Source organism: Myotis yumanensis, unplaced genomic scaffold (assembly GCF_028538775.1).
Source record: "Myotis yumanensis isolate MYYU_CA2020_CCGP unplaced genomic scaffold, mMyoYum1.0.hap1 SCAF_5, whole genome shotgun sequence".
Lineage (NCBI taxonomy): Eukaryota > Metazoa > Chordata > Mammalia > Chiroptera > Vespertilionidae > Myotis > Myotis yumanensis.
The window spans coordinates 15,752,169-15,772,370 of NW_027223756.1; the positions used below are offsets into that span (position 1 = coordinate 15,752,169).

The window sequence follows — 20,202 nt, forward strand, 5'->3', positions numbered from 1 at the left end:
GTTTTCCGTTTAATGTTTTTGGACCATGGTTGACCACAGGTAACTGAAAACGCAGAAAGCACAGCTGTGAATAAGGAGGACTGCTTTATTACTAATTGTTTCTTTAATAATATCTTAAATGTAAAATAAAATGACATTAATTATAAAAATCAGGTAAACCTAAATTTCATAATTGTTTAACTTTGGTAAACTCCTTTGCATCAAAACGTATGCATTCTGTATGTAAAAGCATAGTGTTCACTCTGCATCTAAACTCTTCGATGCTTTAATGGAGGAATGATTGCACTTGAAAAAAACTAGTTGTTGCCTAATTTGACACTAAAATAAATGTTCTCCAAATTGTAACGTCAAGAAAATGACAGTTCAAAATGAAAATGAAATAAACCAATCAGTCCTTTTTATGAAGATTAACTTTGCTCCAAGTTATATGTATTTCTTAAGCAGATAAAAAAAAATTTTTTTATTTGGGTAAGAGTCATGTAACATAAAATTAATCATTTTAAAGTATTGAATTCAGTGGCATTGAGTCTCACTATGCAGTGAGATTTTTGAATAACTTTTTATTTGAAATTAAAGTTTTAAAAATAATAAAGAGAACACCTGTATACCCTATATCTAGATTCACCAATTTTTAAGATTTTGCCATATTTGTCATTCTCTCTTTTCCTTCTCTATTCTTTATCTCTCTTCACACCCACACACACTTTTCTAATCCATTTGAAAATTGTGGTTACAAGACCCCTTTCTTTGCCTCAAAGACTTCTGTGCACACTTACTAAGAACAAGGGTTATTCCCTTAACATAGCCACAGTATCAGATTTAGAAGAGTTAACATTGAAACAATGACTTTATCTCTGTAGTCCATATTCTCATTTTGTCACTTATTCCACTCTAGTACAGTACAGGATTTTTTCCAGGGTTGTGTATTCTATTTAATTGTCATAATTATTTAGTCTCCTTTAATGAAGAGTTCCTTAACTTTTTTAAAAAAAATCTTACATAACACTGGTATTTTTGAAGATGGCAGGCCAGTTATTATATAGAATATTCCTCAATTTAGGTTTAACTGATGTTTCTCAGCTTATGTATCCTGAGCTGGAACATTACATGAAGTAATCTTGTGCCCTTTTCTGTAGGAAAACAATGTCTATATGTCCCTTCTTAGTCATTTCAATTTTGAATATTCAGTCAAGTTATTATATGGTCCCTCCACTTACAGTTTTTCTCATTGCAACTGATAAGCAGTCTGTGGGGAGATATTCTGAGACCTCTCCTAATCAAACCCCAGAAACATCTATTGTTTCTTGCTTGAGCTAATCTTCACTGTAATGGTTACAGATGGTGATTCCCTATGTCTAAACAGCGTTTATCTAACAGGTACTTTCTCGGTAAGGCACAGCACAGCCTTCTTATGCTTAGAAACACTAGACAGCACTTCAGCACTAGGGTTGGGGCCATATTAAACAGTGAAATCACCAAGAAAAAGCACAGTGCACAACATAGCACTGAATAGACCAGGAAAGGGACACTTGTTTACAATATGAGAACGGAAAGAAGGCAGAGCATCACCTTTGTGATCCCACCTCAGCTGGGAATGTGTATGAGGGACGACTCAAATTTTTCGCTGCTCTATACATGTTCACAGTGACCATGAAAGCACTGTGAATATTAATTTGGGAGTTACAAATACATTTTAGTGAGCAAGCAAATTCGCAAATATGGAATGACGTTTAAAAGTTTTTTAAACCCCAGGGGGAAAAGGGTACAAAACGTAAAACAGTCTATGAGACTTAAGATAGAAAATGAAGATCAATCAAAGAGATTTTTTAAAAATATGATAAAAATAAATGAGATGTAAAGGAAAATAAAAAGCGGAAAGCCAGCCAACAGAAAAATAAAAGATTAAAGGAAAAGCTATTAGATAAAAAAAAGAAAAAACATACAGGGGTAGGCAAAAGTAGGTTTACAGTTGTGAATACCCAAAACTTATATTCTTGTACTAGAGGCGTGGTGTACAAAATTCGTGCACAGGTGTGGTCCCTAGGCCTGGCCGGCGATCGAAGCACGAGCATCTGGTATGGAACGGCAGGTCCCAGCTGACCTCTGGGCCCTGGGCAGCACCTGGGCCCCTGCATGCCCCCCTCCGCCTGAATCACGGCGCTCGAGACTCCACGCAGAGATGCGGTGAGCGTGGCTGGATGCTGCGGGCCAGGGCACAGAGTGGGCCTCTGGGTCGCCCAGCGGCACCACACGGACCGGCTCCTGTGCAAACCCATGGGGAGCCCGACTGGCCCCTGTGGTCCCAGCAGCTGCAGCCCGGCTCACCCAGAAGAGGCCGCGTGGGTGTGGGTCAGGCTCCTCAAGCGTGCCCAGCACCTGAGCATCCCAGGGGAGGGTAGCAGGGGGAGTGAGCTCGGTGAACACTTGGCATTCTCACCACACCTCTGTCCCCATCACCCCCGCCCCCAGGTAGCTGGTGAGAAGTTGCAGTGCGTTGCTGACTGCCTGCCATGTTCTGCGCCATCCCCTGGTGGTCAGCGCACGTCATAGTCTCCCGCCGAACAATTGCCCGAGGGGACATTTTGCATATTAGGCTTTTACTATATAGGATTGCTATTTATTAACTTTTGTATTATTTATTTGTATTGCAACTGTGGACCTACTTTTGCCCATTCCTGTACTGTATACTAAAAAACAAAATGTTGAGATGAAAGGTATAAACTAACCTTTTTCAAAGTTTGAAAAACAAGACAATTTTTAAAAATAGTACATCTATCGAAATAGATTTCTGGGACACTTACAGAAAGCTCCAGGGAAAAGGTGTGTTGTCCCCAAAGTTTTAGAGACTCACAATGCACATTAGAATAGTAAAGTCTCTGAGAATTGTTGCAGAAATAAAGTTGCCTTTGTTCTTCTGTAACCTTTCCCAAAACTCACCATACAATCCTTTTCTCACATGACACCTGTTAATATCTCCCAGAGTATTTTTCACAAAAGGACAGAATACTGTTTTAGAAGAAAATAAAAATGAAAATGTTAAAAGTTATCAAGATACATGACAGAAAATAGAAATAAATCAGTTGGAAATAGACAACAGTTTTGGCTTGGGACTGGCATTCCTGGGGAATAGTCTTCTGTTCTGGCAGCCCTGTTCTGCTGCTAGCCGAGGGGCAGAGAGCAATTTGACTCTACCTTCTGGCCCTCCCTCCAAAGTTGTCTTTTCAGAAAGCTTTTATCTGTGCAGACAGGGCACTGATATAACACGCAGGCTGCTGAGCCAGGGAGTAGAAGCTGATCCTCAGCAGAATTAAATCAGCCCAGCCACAGGATACTTCCTTAGCAAGTCAAGAGTTTTATACACAAGTGCTGTTTTTCTTACCTTTTTTTTTTTTTAAAGGAAAAAATTTTTCATTGTATAAATGTTTTTATGGTTTTTATTCCTTTTAGGCTTCGTCCATGTACACATATGTTTTTAGATGGTTGATAGTGGTTAATATTCATACAGTTTTGTGTTGTGAAAGCTCTTTTTATATGACCATGAAAGGAAAAGCATTTCCTAGTCATGGCTGCCTCTGCCTGTTCACTTGCTGCAATGTCCCAAGCACCATTCCTGCCACATTTTGGAAGCAGCTTTCATCCTGCTTCCCTGAACCATACGGGTCTTCTCTTTTGCCAGGCATACAACACTTTGTCCCCTCTCCCAATCTTACTGCCTGCCACCAAAGTGCCTCTGAAAAATAACTCCTTAGCATCATGGGACTAGCTTATGTTGGGATAGCTTCTTGTGAGCCTGTCATCTGCTGCCCAGGTCATGATAGCAGCAGGACCTGTGCTAGAGGGGAGTGGAAGGATTTCCACATAAACCATCATGGCCTTGGGCATCCAGACATTTCCTAGGATAGTGACTTGTGTTCTTGCAGATGAAACAGTACAGAAATTGGGTATCATGGCCCTTCCAAAACCCTTTTGTTTAGCTAGATACTGCCTGGAGTGAGTTACATAGACCTTATTTTTGGCATTTTGAAAGTTCAGAATTCTCCTTTGGATATTCCTAAATTGTAAATACAAAATTCATGCTAGATAATTTCCCTTCTTATTAGAATAGTTTCAGTCTTCGTTTTTGGCATAATTTGCTTTGGTATGTACGACCCCAGTGGTTGATATCAGTGAGTTAGTTTAGTGAATCCAAAAAAGTTAGATACATTTTATCAGATGATATCAGATTACCACTAAAATAGAAATTGCTACTTAATGTAAAATAAAAACCTAGCTCACAGTCTATGGAATGCTAAGATTAAGGAGCGTGAAGTTTAAAATACAAACTCTTTTAAGCATAAAATAGCAGTTCTGTGCTGTGGCTTGTATTAATAGATGCTTTGTCCTGTCTCTTAGTGATAACTCATTGCTAGCTCTATGGCCATTTCTTAGTCATAAAGTTATTTCTGCCTTGTTGTATATTTATGTCTTCAAAATCTTCATTTCAGTTTCTACTCTCTGGGTCAGATAGGTTGCTAATACTGTAAAGTTCTGCAACAATGAATGAGATGTGGGTATTATGCCAGTCTAAGGAGTCATATAAAGAATATCTTCAAATTAAAAATAAAACCTACTGGCAGAAAAATAACCATGTGTGTTAAATGTTTTACATATATCATTTCATTTCATCTTTAAATACATAGGAACTACCTTTCAGAAGAAGAAACTGAGACACAGAGTGGGTGATTTGCCCAGGGATCAGAGACAATATCTGGGTCCTATTAATTTCCTCATAAATTGTTGATCAGTATTAACTTGCTTTTACACAAAATTAGCCATAAGATAAAGCCGATTATGCAAATACATAAATGTGCAATATTTTCCTCTGGCGTGGCCTTGGATTTTAGAACAGTTCCTAGAGTCAAGGCCCATTTTAATTTCTGAAAATGGGTTCTTTTACTTGGTATTGCTAACCACTGAAGTAGTAAGGAAAGGGAGGTAGTTGTACCGTTTCTTCCTCCCACAGGTCATGATTTAGTTGTGTACATCAGGATGTTTTTCTTGGCTTATTTCATTCATATCGTTTTCCTTGCACATCTGTTATATAAACTATAAAACTTATTCTTTGAAAAGTTGCCAGTTTAAGTCACACTTAATAGTGACCAAGAGGTCGGTATCTTTTGGGAAAAAGAATTAAATGACAGACTTTGAGGGGCAGAAATCCAACTACCATCCTGGTTTAAGTTTTTGTTTTGTTTTGTTTTAGATCAATTCTTATATTTTTTGAGTCATTGAAATAATTATATGTGATTCCTAGTGTTTCCCAAAAGACTTCATGTTAGATTATACACATTTAGTGACCTTTTATGTAAAATGAGGTATTTTAGTTACTGCTTCTATATGTTTTTATCTTTTCAGTGGTCAATTTACATATACATTCTACTATGGTACATAGTTTGCCATTTGAAACTAAATTTGGGTTGTCGACTTCTTAATGATTATTTAAAAAAATATTTTTATTGATTTCAGACAGGAAGGGAGAGGGAGAGAGAGATAGAAACATCAATGATGAGAGAGAATCATTGATTGGCTACCTCCTGCAAGCATTGAGCCCGCAACCCGGGCATGTGCCCTGCCTGGGAATCGAACCGTGACCTCCTAGTTCAATCACTGAGCCACGCTGGACAGGCTATAATCCTTCTTGACCTTGAATTCTACATAAACCATAAAATAATGATTTTCTGTGTTTTCTTGGGAAATCTAAATATATATAAAAACCAAGCAACCAGAACGGCGGAATGACTGGAATGACTGGTCGCTATGAGGCACGCTGCGGTGGCCAACTGCCTGATGGGGGCCCCGATTGGCCCCCCCAACCTCCTGTAGCCCCTACCCTGGCCAGGCTGGCCCCTGATTGGCCACCCCATCCCTGATTGGGGTGTGGCCGGCCGGCCGGGCAACCACCCGCAGCCCCTCCCCTCAGCCAGCCCGGCCCTGATTGGTCCCCATGGGGCAGGCTGGCCGGACCCCACCTGTGCCTGAATCCGTGCACCGGGCCTCTAGTAAATTCATAAGTTTTATTCTGTTACATTTTAGAACAATTTTGTACTTAAGTGGTGAACATAATCAGTTTTTGTGACTCTCAGAAGTTTCAGATGTGTATAGTTAGTTTGGGCCCATGCAAACTGATATTGAATTAGTACTGGAAGTTTTCCTGGAATGTTAGATGAACTCTTCTGTAAGCAAGGGACTGAGTACTTATTTCTTTAATGCACAATTTGAAATTGTGTGGATTTGGAATGTTGGTTTTTAAGCTTGAAATATTTAGATAAAGATATCATTTGGGAATATGTACAGATAATCTACAATGGCTATTTTTGGAGATTAGAAGAGAAAGTATGTTATAAATACTAGTAGGTTAATGTTAGTTACTGTAAAAGTTTTTAGATTAAATTTTTTATGTTACATTTCCTATGAAACTGTTTACCTTTCTAAAATACAGTAGATTCTTGATAGATTTTTCTGTACAAAGTTTTAACTTTTTAAAACATCTAGAAAATTCATAAAAGAAAATAATATATAACTTTGTTATGATCCAGATTTGACCTGCATGTGTGGAAACAGGCCACCTAGCTAAGCTAGTCATAGGCATCTACCTCACAGCTTTGTTGTGCTCCAGTTCTAGGACTGTGGTGAGAATTTAACTTCTTTGTGAAAAACAAAGAAAGCCAACCTCCAGTACTAGTAGTGAACCTGGCAGAGCCTGAGAAAATGATGATTCACAGATAGAAAATAGAAGCTTTACATATACTTAGAGAGGAGCACCAGGTTTGGTGGTACCTTGGGTTAATGACACAGTCAAATCTATACAAACTCAATAAAAAGTTTATGAAAAGTGCTCTCCATTCAAAGTTCTTACCTGAAAAATAAAACTTGGTGAATTTAAATATTGGTTTCCCTGTGCTGAATAAGTCTAGTACGCACGGAATACTTTAACTCTTGTTCGAATCTGGGAGATTGGAGTCTGTACAAACATTTTCATTTTCATAACTTGAAGATACACAAAGGTGTTAAGGTAGTCTTTCAAGAATGTTAGGGGCTTATTTTTATAGTTTTTTTCTACCTGCAGAGTAGTGTTGGTGTTGAATTTGCTCCCCATCCATCCCCAAAGCCCTGAAAAATAAGTACTTTTATAGAAAAGAGTTTTATAGAATTTATCTTTCTACGTTATCTGTAAGTAACACAAGTGCAGTCTAAAATTTTGAGTTAAGATTATAGGAATAACCCTTGCTTACAGAAGAGTTCATCTAACATTCCAGGAAAACTTCCAGTACTAATTCAATAACAGTTTGCACAGGCCCAAACTAACTAGACACATCTGAAACTTCTGAGTCCCATATCAGTCAACAATGTTCAGTAATAGGAAAACATCAAGAATGATTAAAATTCTGTAGTTTACTTCTCCACCCCCATGATAATACTGGACTGAATTATTACTGAAGTTGAAGCCCATCATTGGTCTGAATGGATCAAAGAATTCGGTAGTAGACTTAATGTGAGAATGGCTTTTGGCTTAGAAAAGAGTATGCAGTCCTCCATTTTCTTACAGCTTAAGTCAATTGGGTATTTCAAAAATAGTTAACATTAACTAGGGGTAGTTTTCTGTTGTCTTATATCATTATGGGAGGGAACAATTGACATGGTGTTTTGAACATTAATACAACAACTTCACAACATCTTCTGTGGTTTTAATGTCATATACTAGTAGGCAGGCAGCTTAAGTTTGACTTAGGCAGTTTTTCTGTTTGTACCATGTTTTTAAAATATTTTATGTATCTAGTCACTATGTCTAATTTGCTCTTTGAGTATCTAGACTTATTCTTGATCCTTAAAAAGGACTATGGGACTCCCCTCCTCCCTTAACAAAACCTGTAAGTAAACTGCTCTACAGTGTTTATTTGTATTTAATTTAGTTTTGTTTTTTGACTGATAGCTAAAGGATGAGGTATAATATTTCAGTGCAAATTCATGTTTCAGCATTTGGCATTTTAATGTTCTCTTTTGAAAAGTGAAGAGGAAAACAGAAGGTGCATAATCCTTTATGTAAATAGGTGAAGTCATAAATAATATGCACATGAGCTTCCCACATAAAAGATATGTGATTTTTAAGTTATCAGATTACTCTTTTCTGAAGTCGTGTACTGCAGGAGAATGGATAAGGCAGCCTCATACTTTAGATATCTTTAATTTCAGTTTTCCCCATTTTCTTTGCCCTACTTTTAAGAGGAAGAGGGTACATTGGTTTCCTCCTTTTCAGTTGAATAGTTTGTATTTAATATTTACTAAAGCCAAAGAAAATATAATTTCCATGACTTAGAATGTATTTTTTAGGTCTTTTGAAATATTAAATCAGCATTTAGTTCTTTTAGTATCACAGTTTGTGATGTTATCTTATATAGTAATTAGTAGGCTTTTCATGTAGGTCAGCTAATATTAGTAATTCTCTGATTTTTAAGGCATAATGGCACAATAGAAAATGGGCTTTGGAATTAGAAAACCTAACAAAGTTTGAACATCTATTGCCACTTACCAGTCATGTGATCCTGAGTGAGTTTCTTAACTTCTTTACTAAGGAGTTGTTATAAATATAATATTTTCCCTCTCTCCTCATTCGTTTTTTTTTTTTTTTTTAAAGAAAAAGAGGCTGTAGTTTTATTCTTGTCTTAGCATGGTGGCAGTTTTATAACTAAGCTACTATATAATCAAATATGATAACATTTGCTTCAGTAGCATTGATTCTTCTATTGAACCACTGCTTGTGTTAAGACAGTTTCCATTGTTTTGTGTTGCATTTTCAGATCAAGAAAATACTTTTTTTTTTTTTTTTGATGGGTAGCAAATATCCAGCCAAGAGGTTGAATCAGCTTTTCCACCTCCCTCACACCATTTCTGTACAGCATCACATTTTCTGCTAACAACAAAAACTATGTTTGTTCAGTTTGGGAGTACTGGAGTTCTTATTATTGACCATAAATTTGATGTTCTTTACAGAACTATAATAACATATAATTTGGTATTAAAATATGAGTATTGAATCTATAAAATGTTCAGCTTGCAAATGAGGATAACATGGTGAAGATCCTTTCCTGATAAAAAATGAATATCACAGGGTCCATTATCAAGCTTTTAGAGGGGGTATTCTTAAAACTACTTTCCTAATGTTTTGGCTAGAAAGATTATTTTAAAAATAAAGGGTTTACCCCCAAAATGCATACACACTTTAAGAGCTAGTAGCTCAATTTTGAAAATGAAATGTATTTTAATAAACACTGCCTTTATAATTATTCAAAGTGTGTATACATTTGGGGGGATACCCTATATAACAAATTTTCCTGGCTTGAGTGATTTGTTACCTCAGAAAACTTCCTTCATTATTCCTTTTATAGATGTTTTATTATTTTTTAAAAGTTTTTTTTTAAAGATTGATACTTTATAGGGAGCATAATAATTTTACCTAAATCATAAAAGTATCATCTGACTCTTTGTGGCATTGAGATTAAAAGTAACTTTTTAAAAAATATATATTTTATTGATTTTTTACAGAGAGGAAGGGAGAGGAATAGAGAGTTAGAAACATCGATGAGAGAGAAACATCGATCAGCTGCCTCCCGCACACCCCCCCACTGGGGATGTGTCTGCAACCAAGGTACATGCCCTTGATGGGAACCGAACCTGGGACCCCCCAGTCCAAAGGCCGACGCTCCATCCACTGAACCAAACCCGCCAAGGCTTAAAAGTAACTTTTAAATATAGGCTTTATTTTCAGGAATCATTCTTCCCTAATATATAGTTTTTAAAAATAATTTTTAATACCAATAGTAGGTACTTAAATTATTTCCTGTAGTTTTACATATATAGAACTTGATTTGTATATATATTTTAGTACATATACATATATTTTAGTTAGTAAAAGTAAACATTAGAAGTATAAATAATACTTCCACTCATGTGGTCTATCATGATGCTTATTTCCCTTTACAGAGTTAAAGTGTAGCTAATGATATATTATTTGATTTATATTTTTAATGATATTTAATAATTTCCTTTGATTACAATATGTTCATGGGGTAATTTTGGAAAATTCAGCAAAGTTGTAAGAAAAACATACTATTATTTAAAACCATTATTTTGAGCTGTCTTTGTCTTTTGCTGCCTATGTTTTCTGTTTCTCTGACCCTCTGTGTCTTAAGTGTGGATGTGAGTATGCATGTATACGATAAAATAGAAGTTTAAAGATCCAAAAGAAAATACTGCTAAATATTTTCCTGACCTTGGAGTGAATGAAGTATTTATAATAACTTTAAAACAAAAAGAAAAAACTCTATTAGAAATGTAGACACATTTGAATCCATCTTTAAAAAATAAGTAAAATTAAAAAGGCAAGCTGGAAAAAATATTTCTTACATCATTCCGTTTTAATTTCCTTATTCCTTTGTTAGTAGTTAGTACTGGATTACACTTATACTTTACTTTTCCTCTAGTGTATAGTTTTGTTTTAATAAAGCCTATTTTTGAACTTTTGACAGAAAAAATATAAATGACTATACAAATATTTTTCTTACCATTTTATTGATTTTTCTTAATGCAGATTAGAAGCATTGACCATCTGTAAGTAAAAGCCCATTTTAGCTTTTACTTTCAACCAATTTTTGTCTCTAAAACCTGGACTCAAACTGTTGTCAAGTAAAGTAACTTGATATTTTATCATTAGTGAGTGGTGAAATAAGCAGAAAATGGGGAATATAGGGGAAGGCTAAAGTGAACATTAATAATTTACAGATTGAGGAATCAACCCTCAACTAATTGAACTTTGTCTATGTTCACACAGCCATGATGCATGTGTATAGAGCTTGAGGATAGTACATTTTAGCAGTTGGCATTAAAGATGCAGTGAGTGAGAGGTGCTGGGTTGTCTGGAGTTAAGTATACTCACTGGGGACTCTTAATTTTGTCCTACCTATTTACTAGGGTTTGTGAGGAACAAAAGTAAACTGTAAAAGAACTGTGGAAGCAATTAGCAGTTTTACAAATATAAGTAATAATGATTTTAATTGTGGATTTTATCCTTGGAAAAAACAATTGTTCAGTATTGCTTAAAGGTAAAATCTTCAGGACATGATCAGCTTATATTCTTTACTGGTAATCTATATATATAAAAGGGTAATATGCTAAGTGTGTCTCCTATCGTCCGACCGGTTGCTATGACACACACTGATCACCAGGGGGCAGACACTCAGCGCAGGAGCTGCCGAGCTGCAGTGACTTGGCAGCTGTGGTTCTCGGGTAACACACCCTGAAACCAGAGAGGAGGGAGCCTGATTCTTCGCTGGGTCACGTGATTCCACCTTCGGCCATGGGTTATGTTGTTGCTGGGGCACTGTTGGCCCCGAATCTGGTTTACTGCACACTTGCGTTTGCATTCCACAACCTGTACAACAGCAACTTTGCAGAGTTCCCTCTCGAACTCTGGGACTCCTCGGGGATGTCAGAGAGCCAGTTTCGGCCAGGCCAAGGGACCCCACCTGCTGGAGGGACCCTGCTCACTCACAGATGATGGGGAGGGACTGCAGGAGGTTGGCTCCAGGGCGTGTCTGGCCCATCTCACCCACCTTCTAATTAATTTCCTTTCAATGGGCACGAATCAGTGCACCGGTCACTAGTTTCTTATAATTTTGTTTGCAGAATAGATCAGAGACCTTTGTCTGAATTTTATGTTTTAAAAAACTGATGAGAGAGCCCCCTCTAGTGTCTGAAATATCCATTTTAAAACATTTGTGTCAATCATGGGAAGTTTAGGGAATAAATTAGCTGCTTTTTCCTTTCACATCTGGACATAATTTTTTTTAACTTTTCTTTTTGGAGGGAGGGAGGGTTTTTCCTTTTTTTTTAAAAAGGTCACCGGAATTATGGGTAGGGTGTGGATTGAGGGCAATAGAAAACATGGGAAAGGAAAGATCAAAATGCCATTTCTACCTTTTTAGAAATAGTTATTTTTGAATGACCTGGAAAAAGGCCACACTATACAGTGTTGTTTTGTTTTAGTTTACATTTGTTTCTGAATTGAGTGAGTCTTAAAAATACTTTGTTTTAAAATTCTTTGTGATCAGATCTCATCTTAAGAGAATTCTTTCCAGTTTCTGAAAGCAAGTTTTATTGGAAAATGACTTTAAAATAGAGCCTGCTTCTCTTCATGGAAGTGTTCTCATTTTGTTATTTTTTGTTGTTATTGTTGCCATATCTTTCTGTGGATATACCTTATAACGATATTGTACGTCTGTTTTAATGGCAAGTTGTCATTTTACATAGTTCCCATTGTTTTTTGAACCAAGGAAATAAGGAGATTCTTAAATTCTTGGCTCTCTGCCACCTCTCCTTCTAAACACACAATATTCAAACCCACAGGCCTTCAGCTAAGAATTTTGTGAAGGGTTACGGAAACAGGACCTTTCTCATTTGACCCATGGGCTTTTGTAGCTTGAACAAGGAAAGCAGTGTTCTGAAAGCAACAGCATTTATGAAGGCTCTAGTGAAAATATTTCAGGAGTATGGACTAAGAGATTAACTTCTTTCATCTTATTCTCAAATTAAACAATGCAAACAGATTTCAAGTGCATTCTTGGTAATGAAATGCTTGGATGAACTATAATCCTAATTGCTATTGTTCATTCCCACAGCTGCATTCTGACACTTTTAACTGCCTAAGCCACACATTCTTCAGCCAGTAGGACAAACAAAAGCATTCTGAAATCAATCATTTTGTGGCATCTTAAATTGCAAATCTGTCATTGGCTGCCTTGATTTTATTTTGGTTCCATTGTTGACAAAATTCGGAAAAAATATGATTATTCTCTTTATACATAAAATTATTGTCAATAGAATCATTAGTGGATTTTTATGTAAATTCACTCATTAATAGTATTAAATTTTAAAGGAGGCAGTGAAGATTGTATTTTATTTTAACCCCAGGGAAATAATTTGTATTTATTTTATCATACTAATTAATATTTTCCAAGATTTAAAAGAAAATAATAGTGTTTTGCCTTTCTTCCTTAGTAGAACAGTATTTTGAATGTAAATCTAGAAGTCAGGTTTATTCTGTGATTTGGCAAGTCATAATTATATGCATAATGGTTCCTTTAAAATTTGACCCAAAACTGTTTATAACTAGTCTATTCCTTCAAAATAAATTGAAGTGTTTTCAGTAAATCTGAAATTTATATTTTTTTGTGTTCGAGAAAGATTCAGTTGCCAATTTTAATCAAACCTTCCTTATTTTAAAAGTAAAATTGTTTGATGGCTGAAAAACTATACAGCAAAAGTTGGATCTATTTAAGTAATAGTTACCAAATTCTGATTTCTCATTATTTCTAAGAATTAATTTTAAGTGGGAGATTTGAATTACCATATTCATTGTCATCTATTGTAACAATTGTTTAGTAACAATTGGAACTTTAGATGTCAAATTAATGGTGGTATAGTGTGTCACATTTTCAGAGTATTTCTTTACTCCTCAGCATATCTTGAATTCTTAAATCCGTATAAGTATGTGAAATTGCTTTAAATATCAAGCAGTTTTGCCATCTGATGTTTTAAATTTAAGGTACTCTTTAAAGTTAATCATTTTTTTATAAAAATATTTAATATTTTTAAATGCTAATAGGTGATTATTATCTTTAAGAATAAAAGCATAATAGCTAACATATTAAGGACTTCCTATATGTCAGACACTGTGCTAATAATTAAGTACCATTTGACATGCTCCCTTTGAATTAGTAATCTTATTCTAATTTTACATTTGAAGAAGCTGAGTTAGAAAGAATTAAAATAGTTTTGTCAAAGGTTACAAAGTGATTGGAATGAGATTTTTCTGACTCCTAGAAGCCATGTTCTTGACCACTGCTGAAGTCTAAGTGAAAGTCAAATGATTATCATACAAATTCCTGATGGAACATCCTGTAGCCATTAAAAGTGTGGGTTACAGTGACTATATAGTGAGGTTCAAAATGTATATGATAAGTTAAAAAGATTAAGTGTTCACAGTTAAATGTTCAAAGTGGTCCTAAACATTTTTTGGAGTGTTTTATTTGTTACTGCTCTTTAAAAAAAATATAAATGTTCAGCTATTATATAATTTTGTCAATTAATTTCCAGAATTTCTGTAAGCCAGAAATTTCAGACTGCATGTAAACCAGTTCTAGTCAGGAAACTGACAACTTCAGTTTATAATAAACTCTATCATGTTCAATTTTCTTTTTAATTTGACCCAAAACCATTTTTTACTAGACTTATGCCAGTTCTAATATAATCTACTATCAGTATCCTTGAAGAGTAATGGAATAGTAAAATCTTCTTAAAGATAACTTAAATGTGCTATATAGTGTCCTCAGGGTAGCTTGTGCATAGAAGGTATTTTCTTTTCCACCCTGTAGAGGTATCTCATTAGGACACCCAGTAGTGTCATTATTAAGTTTTCATGTGTTTCTCACATTTTGATGCTAATCTTTGTGCGTATGTGCGTGCATTTTTTTTCCTTTGCAGCACCAATGTGGTTATGAATTATTCAGAGATCGAGTCTAAGGTTCGAGAAGCAACGAATGATGATCCTTGGGGACCTTCTGGGCAACTCATGGGAGAGATTGCCAAGTAAGTTATAATTTGACTCAGCAGTGCAGAAAGAATGCAAGTATCTTTACACAGAAATGTGAAATTTGCTTTCAGTTTTAAGTCGTTTAGCTGCCAGATAGAAATTTTGCATAATCATTCAAATATTAATGGAGGAAGTTTTTTTACACCGGATCCATTCCCTTTAAAAATTAGCTCAAAAAATAAAGCAAAAATTTTTGTCAATGAAGTTTAAAGACTTACTGTAACTTACCATGTAAAAGTTTGACATGTGTATAAAATAACTTGAAATAAACTTATGAACATTTGAAGACTTGTAAAATATAGTATTAATTATTGGGGTTTATAAATGTACTAGATATTATACAAAATATAGGAAAAACACTTTTAAGGAAGCATATCATTAAATTTTTTTAATTAAGCTTAACTTTTTTAAGGCTCTTTAGGAAAACATAGCAACTTAGAACAAGCCTGCCATCTACTGTCAAAATTAACATATTGCAAGGAAAATTATTCTCTTTCCAGGGCTACATTTATGTATGAACAATTTCCAGAACTTATGAATATGCTTTGGTCACGAATGTTAAAAGACAACAAAAAAAATTGGAGAAGAGTTTATAAGGTATGGGCATTAGTCTGTTTTTATTACTTAACATGTTTAAAAAGAATGCTTGAAATTTTAAGGTGTATATTCATAAGTGACAGTAAATCCTAGAATATCCTAAAACAGGTATTTGTGTTCTGTTTTCTAGTTACCATGAGCAATTATTCTTAAAATGTTTTAAAATAATATTAATACTACTTCTAAATGTTGAATTTTTTTATTTTATAGGTTAAAATTTTTCCAACTAAAAACATTTATGCATATCAGAAGTAATGAATCTATAGTAGTATGCATATTTAGTGTATGAGCAATTAAGATGAAAACCTTAGTCTAATATGGTTTGTCATCTCTACATAAAATTTTGCCTAATTTGTAACAGTATTATTATATTCTGCACCAAAAATGTTAGTTTAAAATAAAGTTAGAGAACCTGTTTTGATCTCCTAATATAATCTAGAATATTAAGACAAGGTAGTCATCTCTTCTTCCTTTCCCACCATATTTTCTTGCTTCTTGGAATAAGTTCTAATATGCTTTCTAAAATGGTGTATAATATTTATATTTGAAATTTTGAAAATAATATTTCTGGCTTTCAGGATTGGAAAACAAGGTTTTACTTACTTGTTTTCTATGCTGTTTGTTTCTGAAAACATTCACTGTCACTTCCTCAACTTGTACAGTAGTTGTGATAAAATAGTTAAAATTTTTGTAAATTAAATTTTTTAAATTAGAGTTAAAAATAATCTTGTGTAAACTACTTTTTAGGGGGCACATCTGTAATACTCTCAACAATAAAGAAAAAATAAATAAAAACACAAAATAATAAAAAAATAAATCAAGAATAGTTCCTGGTAGAGGGAGGGTTTTTTACCACTCAATTTTTCCAACTAAGCTAAATTTTTATAGATCTTATCTTTATGTGAGGTTTGTTTCAAGCAAAGTTAAGATCAAAATGCACAATTCACTTCTTTTAATGTAACTGTGCAGCATTCACCACTATCTAATACCAGAACATTTTCATCACCTCAAAAAGAAACCTCATAAACGTTTTTTCCCCTCTTTATTTGTTGGCAGCAAGTGTTTGAAACAAAAGCCATATTATTAACCTCCAAAATTAAATTTTATCTGTTGAAAATGCTGTGGGATCTTATAATTACTATATAGTTGTTCTCTTTAAACTAACGCTCTAACTAATCACACTTCCATAATGCCCAGATGAAAAGTAAAAACTGAGCCAGCTTTCTGAAAGTTTAGTATTCATTTATATCATACATTCAAATATTTCTTAACATCTGAATTTTATTTTTAATCTTCTGACACATGGTATTCAGTGGATAGTGCTTGGTATAAGGGGAACTTCAAATTGATAAGTTTTAGATTGTATATAGTTTAATATATGTAAAGAGTTTCCTCTCCCCTCATGAAGATTATTTATTTTCTAATGTCGGGATTATTTTTTTTAACCATTTACCAAAGCTCTACCAGTATTTATTTTGTTAAATCATTTGGTGCGTTTTATTTTTACAGTCATTGCTGCTCCTAGCTTACCTCATAAGGAATGGATCAGAGCGTGTTGTTACAAGTGCCAGAGAACACATTTATGATTTGCGATCCCTGGAAAATTACCACTTTGTAGGTGAGCAATAGAAAAACCTTATAAGCAAATTAAAACAGTAGTTGGAGTTGTCAGTCACCTGAACCAGCTTAGAAGCTTCTCCTCTCTAATTAGAATGTGACTGTTGCTGGTTGTGTGACGAGTGCAGAATCCAAGACGTGGGGCCCTAGAGTATTAATTAGTGAAGACAAGAACTTGCAGAAAAGACTGGCTAATAACAACAGAACCAACACAACATGAGTGCTCGGGTTTATATTAAAATATGCACTGGAGACTGGTCCCCTGTGGTGTCCATAAAGGAATAGCTTTAATCAGATGGGAAGAAAAGGTTAGAGCTCCAAAATACACACATCTGTTTGAAGCTGGGGATTTTTTTCCTCCACCAAATAATATTTACTGTGCAAAGGCAGCAAGGCCAGAGTGTGTTTTGAATGTGAAAGAGGATACAGAATGAACCACATTTCATTTTGTAGTGTACCCCAGTTGAAAGCACTTTAAAATTCAGTTTTTCAGCTATACTAAATTCTGGTAATTAGTGTTTTCAAACTTGTATTGGGAAAACCAAGGAATTGGGGGTGGATACTTTTCAGTCATTAATTGTGAGTTTTAATGACTGAAATGAGTTTTGCTTTTTGTTTTGTTAAAATACTATCGAAAAAGAAAATAACATTTATGGATATAAGTCCATTTCATATGGTCATTATTTGTAATCCTTCTTAGTGGATCTTTAATTGATCTTGCATAGCATTATTATCTCTGGTCCTTTATAGTTCACCTTTACAGGCTCTTAACAAACCAAATTTGCATCTCAAACCTTAGAATTTGCTGATGAGGAAATGACAAATTTTAACAACACATTTTGCCTCTTTTAAAATATTGAAGTTAGTTTTTTATGTTGAAATTTTCATGCCTGTTTTTTGTGTTAAAGAATTCGATACAGATTAACTAAATTCTTAAGGTTTTGTTTCTCCCTTACCATCCTCACAGATGAGCATGGCAAGGATCAAGGTATAAATATTCGCCAGAAGGTTAAAGAATTGGTTGAATTTGCCCAGGATGACGACAGGCTTCGTGAAGAGCGAAAGAAAGCAAAGAAGAACAAAGACAAATATGTTGGGGTTTCCTCAGACAGTGTTGGAGGATTCAGATACAGTGAGTATCAAAAACAGACTGGCACCTAAATATCAATTTAGCTTCTGGGGTGTATTTTAAGAATCATTGAAATATGAAAGACCAAAATGCTATTTTTTTAGGAATACATAGAATACTAAAATATACATAATAGTCATTTCAGCTCCTATTACATGAATTTTAGGAATCTTTCTCTTTATTTTTACTTTGGTGGATTCAAGAATATGATTTTAACCATTAATTGTTAAATGACTGCAATAAAACTATATATCCTGCTCTCTTGGGATTATCATTCTTTAAAAAAAGGATTTCGTGGCTGTGATGGCCGAGTGGTTAAGGCGTTGGACTCGAAAAAAAGGATTTCTCGCCCTAACTGGTTTGGCTCAGTGGATAGAGCATCCGCCTGCGGACTGAAGGGTCCCGGGTTCGATTCCGGTCAAGGGCATATACCTTGGTTGTGGGCACATCCCCAGTAGGGAGTGTGCAGGAGGCAGCTGATTGAGGTTTCTCTCTCTTTGATGTTTCTAATTCTCTATCCCTCTTCCTTCCACTCTGTAAAAAAAAAAAAAAATCAATAAAATATATTTTTTTAAAAAAAAGGATTTCTCTAATTCACCATTTAGCGCATAAAAATATGAATTTTGATCAAGAGATGATCTTTCTAATTTGAAACCAATTTAGCTGTTTTGGGCCAAAAATAGATACTAATATTCCTGTAAGTTAGTTCAGCCTTAGTTTTTCCCTTCATTAGGCAGTGCATTAATTTGACATAGAAAAAGGTGACTGGCAGTACTATCAGTTTTCATCAGGCCTATCATTGTATTGTTCCTAACACATTTCAGAGCAGCTAGAATATTCATCTCCTATGTTTATTTTATTTATTATTATCATTATTATTATTTTTAGCCTCACCTGAAGATATGTTTATTGATTTTAGAGAAAGAGGGAGGGAGGAGGAGAGGGAAAGAGAAACATTGATGTGAGAGAAACATCACCCTGTTGCCTCCTGTATTCACCTTGACTGAGGTTTGAACCACCAATCTGGGAATATTTCCTGACCAGGAATCAAACCCGCAACCTTTTGGTGTACGGAACAACACTCCAACCAACTGAGCTACCTAGCAGAGCTCCCGTGTTTATTTTTAATGTAATCATATAGTTTGCCTAAAATAGATCACTAGGTGCCTGAAACATACAGAAAGTAGATCTTTCAGAGCATGTCTCTTTGGACTCGGCTCTACTGGAGCTCTGGTCACCCCTGGTCATTTTGTGGACACAGTGCTCTGTATACTTAACTGCATATTGGGGCTCTCCAACTCTCCCCACCCATATCTGAATTGTTTATATTTGGATTATACTGAGAAGTCATAACTCATCATTGGAACTGTGTGAAAACTTTCTATTTCTTGTCTTATGATTACCGACTAGGATAAAAGAATATTTTCACTCCTTTGCAACTCTGCTTTCTTGCCCACAAGAAAAAATACTGCACTTAACTAGCTGTTAGAGTATGTTTCTAACAGCAGAAAAATTTATGTCTCAGCATCAAAAGGGAATTTGTGAATCGGGAAAAAAATATTTATATTAAATAAATCATATAAATATGTTTTGGAGTTTTAATTTGTTTAGGGGAATAAGAAATTTTTAGATTATTTGCCTAAGTAATTTATTTTGTTCTTTAACTTTTTCAAACTAGCTATAGCAATTTAATGTGTTTTTTAGTAGAAATTGCTCTTTGCAACTTATTTCGTCATTCTACTTGCTTAGAATCCTCCTTTTTACCAGCACAATGTAGAATTAGATAAATTTAGAAAATTGAATAAGTTTTCAGAGTCAGTCACAGTGAACTAATATACAGTATTTGCAGTGGAGATGAGTTGTACATCCTATCTATTTGCATCACATTCTTTTATAAATTATTTTCAGAAACCTAACTAATCAACTTTAACTATTTTATATGTGTGTGTGTTTGTTTTTTATTTTGACATCAGATAATATCCTGCCAATATCCAGTATCTTTGGCACACATTTAGTATGACGTCTACCACAATAATCAGTTTAGTTTTCATCTACTTTGATTTTTCTGGTAAAAAAAAAAATTTCAGTCTGGTTTATCACATTGTCATTGAAATGTACATTATTAGAAAAACCACCATTTTAATAAAACCATCCTGATTTAAATTTAATAAGCTTT

The 20,202-nt window shown here is 34.7% G+C and overlaps 1 protein-coding gene across 3 annotated transcripts in view; it reads left to right on the top strand.

Moving 5' to 3' along the window:
* Positions 1 to 20,202, top strand: part of CLINT1 (clathrin interactor 1) — a 54,617-nt gene that overhangs the window by 10,388 nt on the left and 24,027 nt on the right. For all 3 annotated transcript variants that reach the window (XM_070414510.1, XM_070414511.1, XM_070414512.1), the window contains exons 2-5: positions 14,575 to 14,679; positions 15,184 to 15,280; positions 16,790 to 16,898; positions 17,865 to 18,029. In XM_070414510.1, coding sequence (XP_070270611.1) covers positions 14,575 to 14,679; positions 15,184 to 15,280; positions 16,790 to 16,898; positions 17,865 to 18,029 — 476 coding nt within the window. The remainder of the gene's footprint in view (positions 1 to 14,574; positions 14,680 to 15,183; positions 15,281 to 16,789; positions 16,899 to 17,864; positions 18,030 to 20,202) is intronic.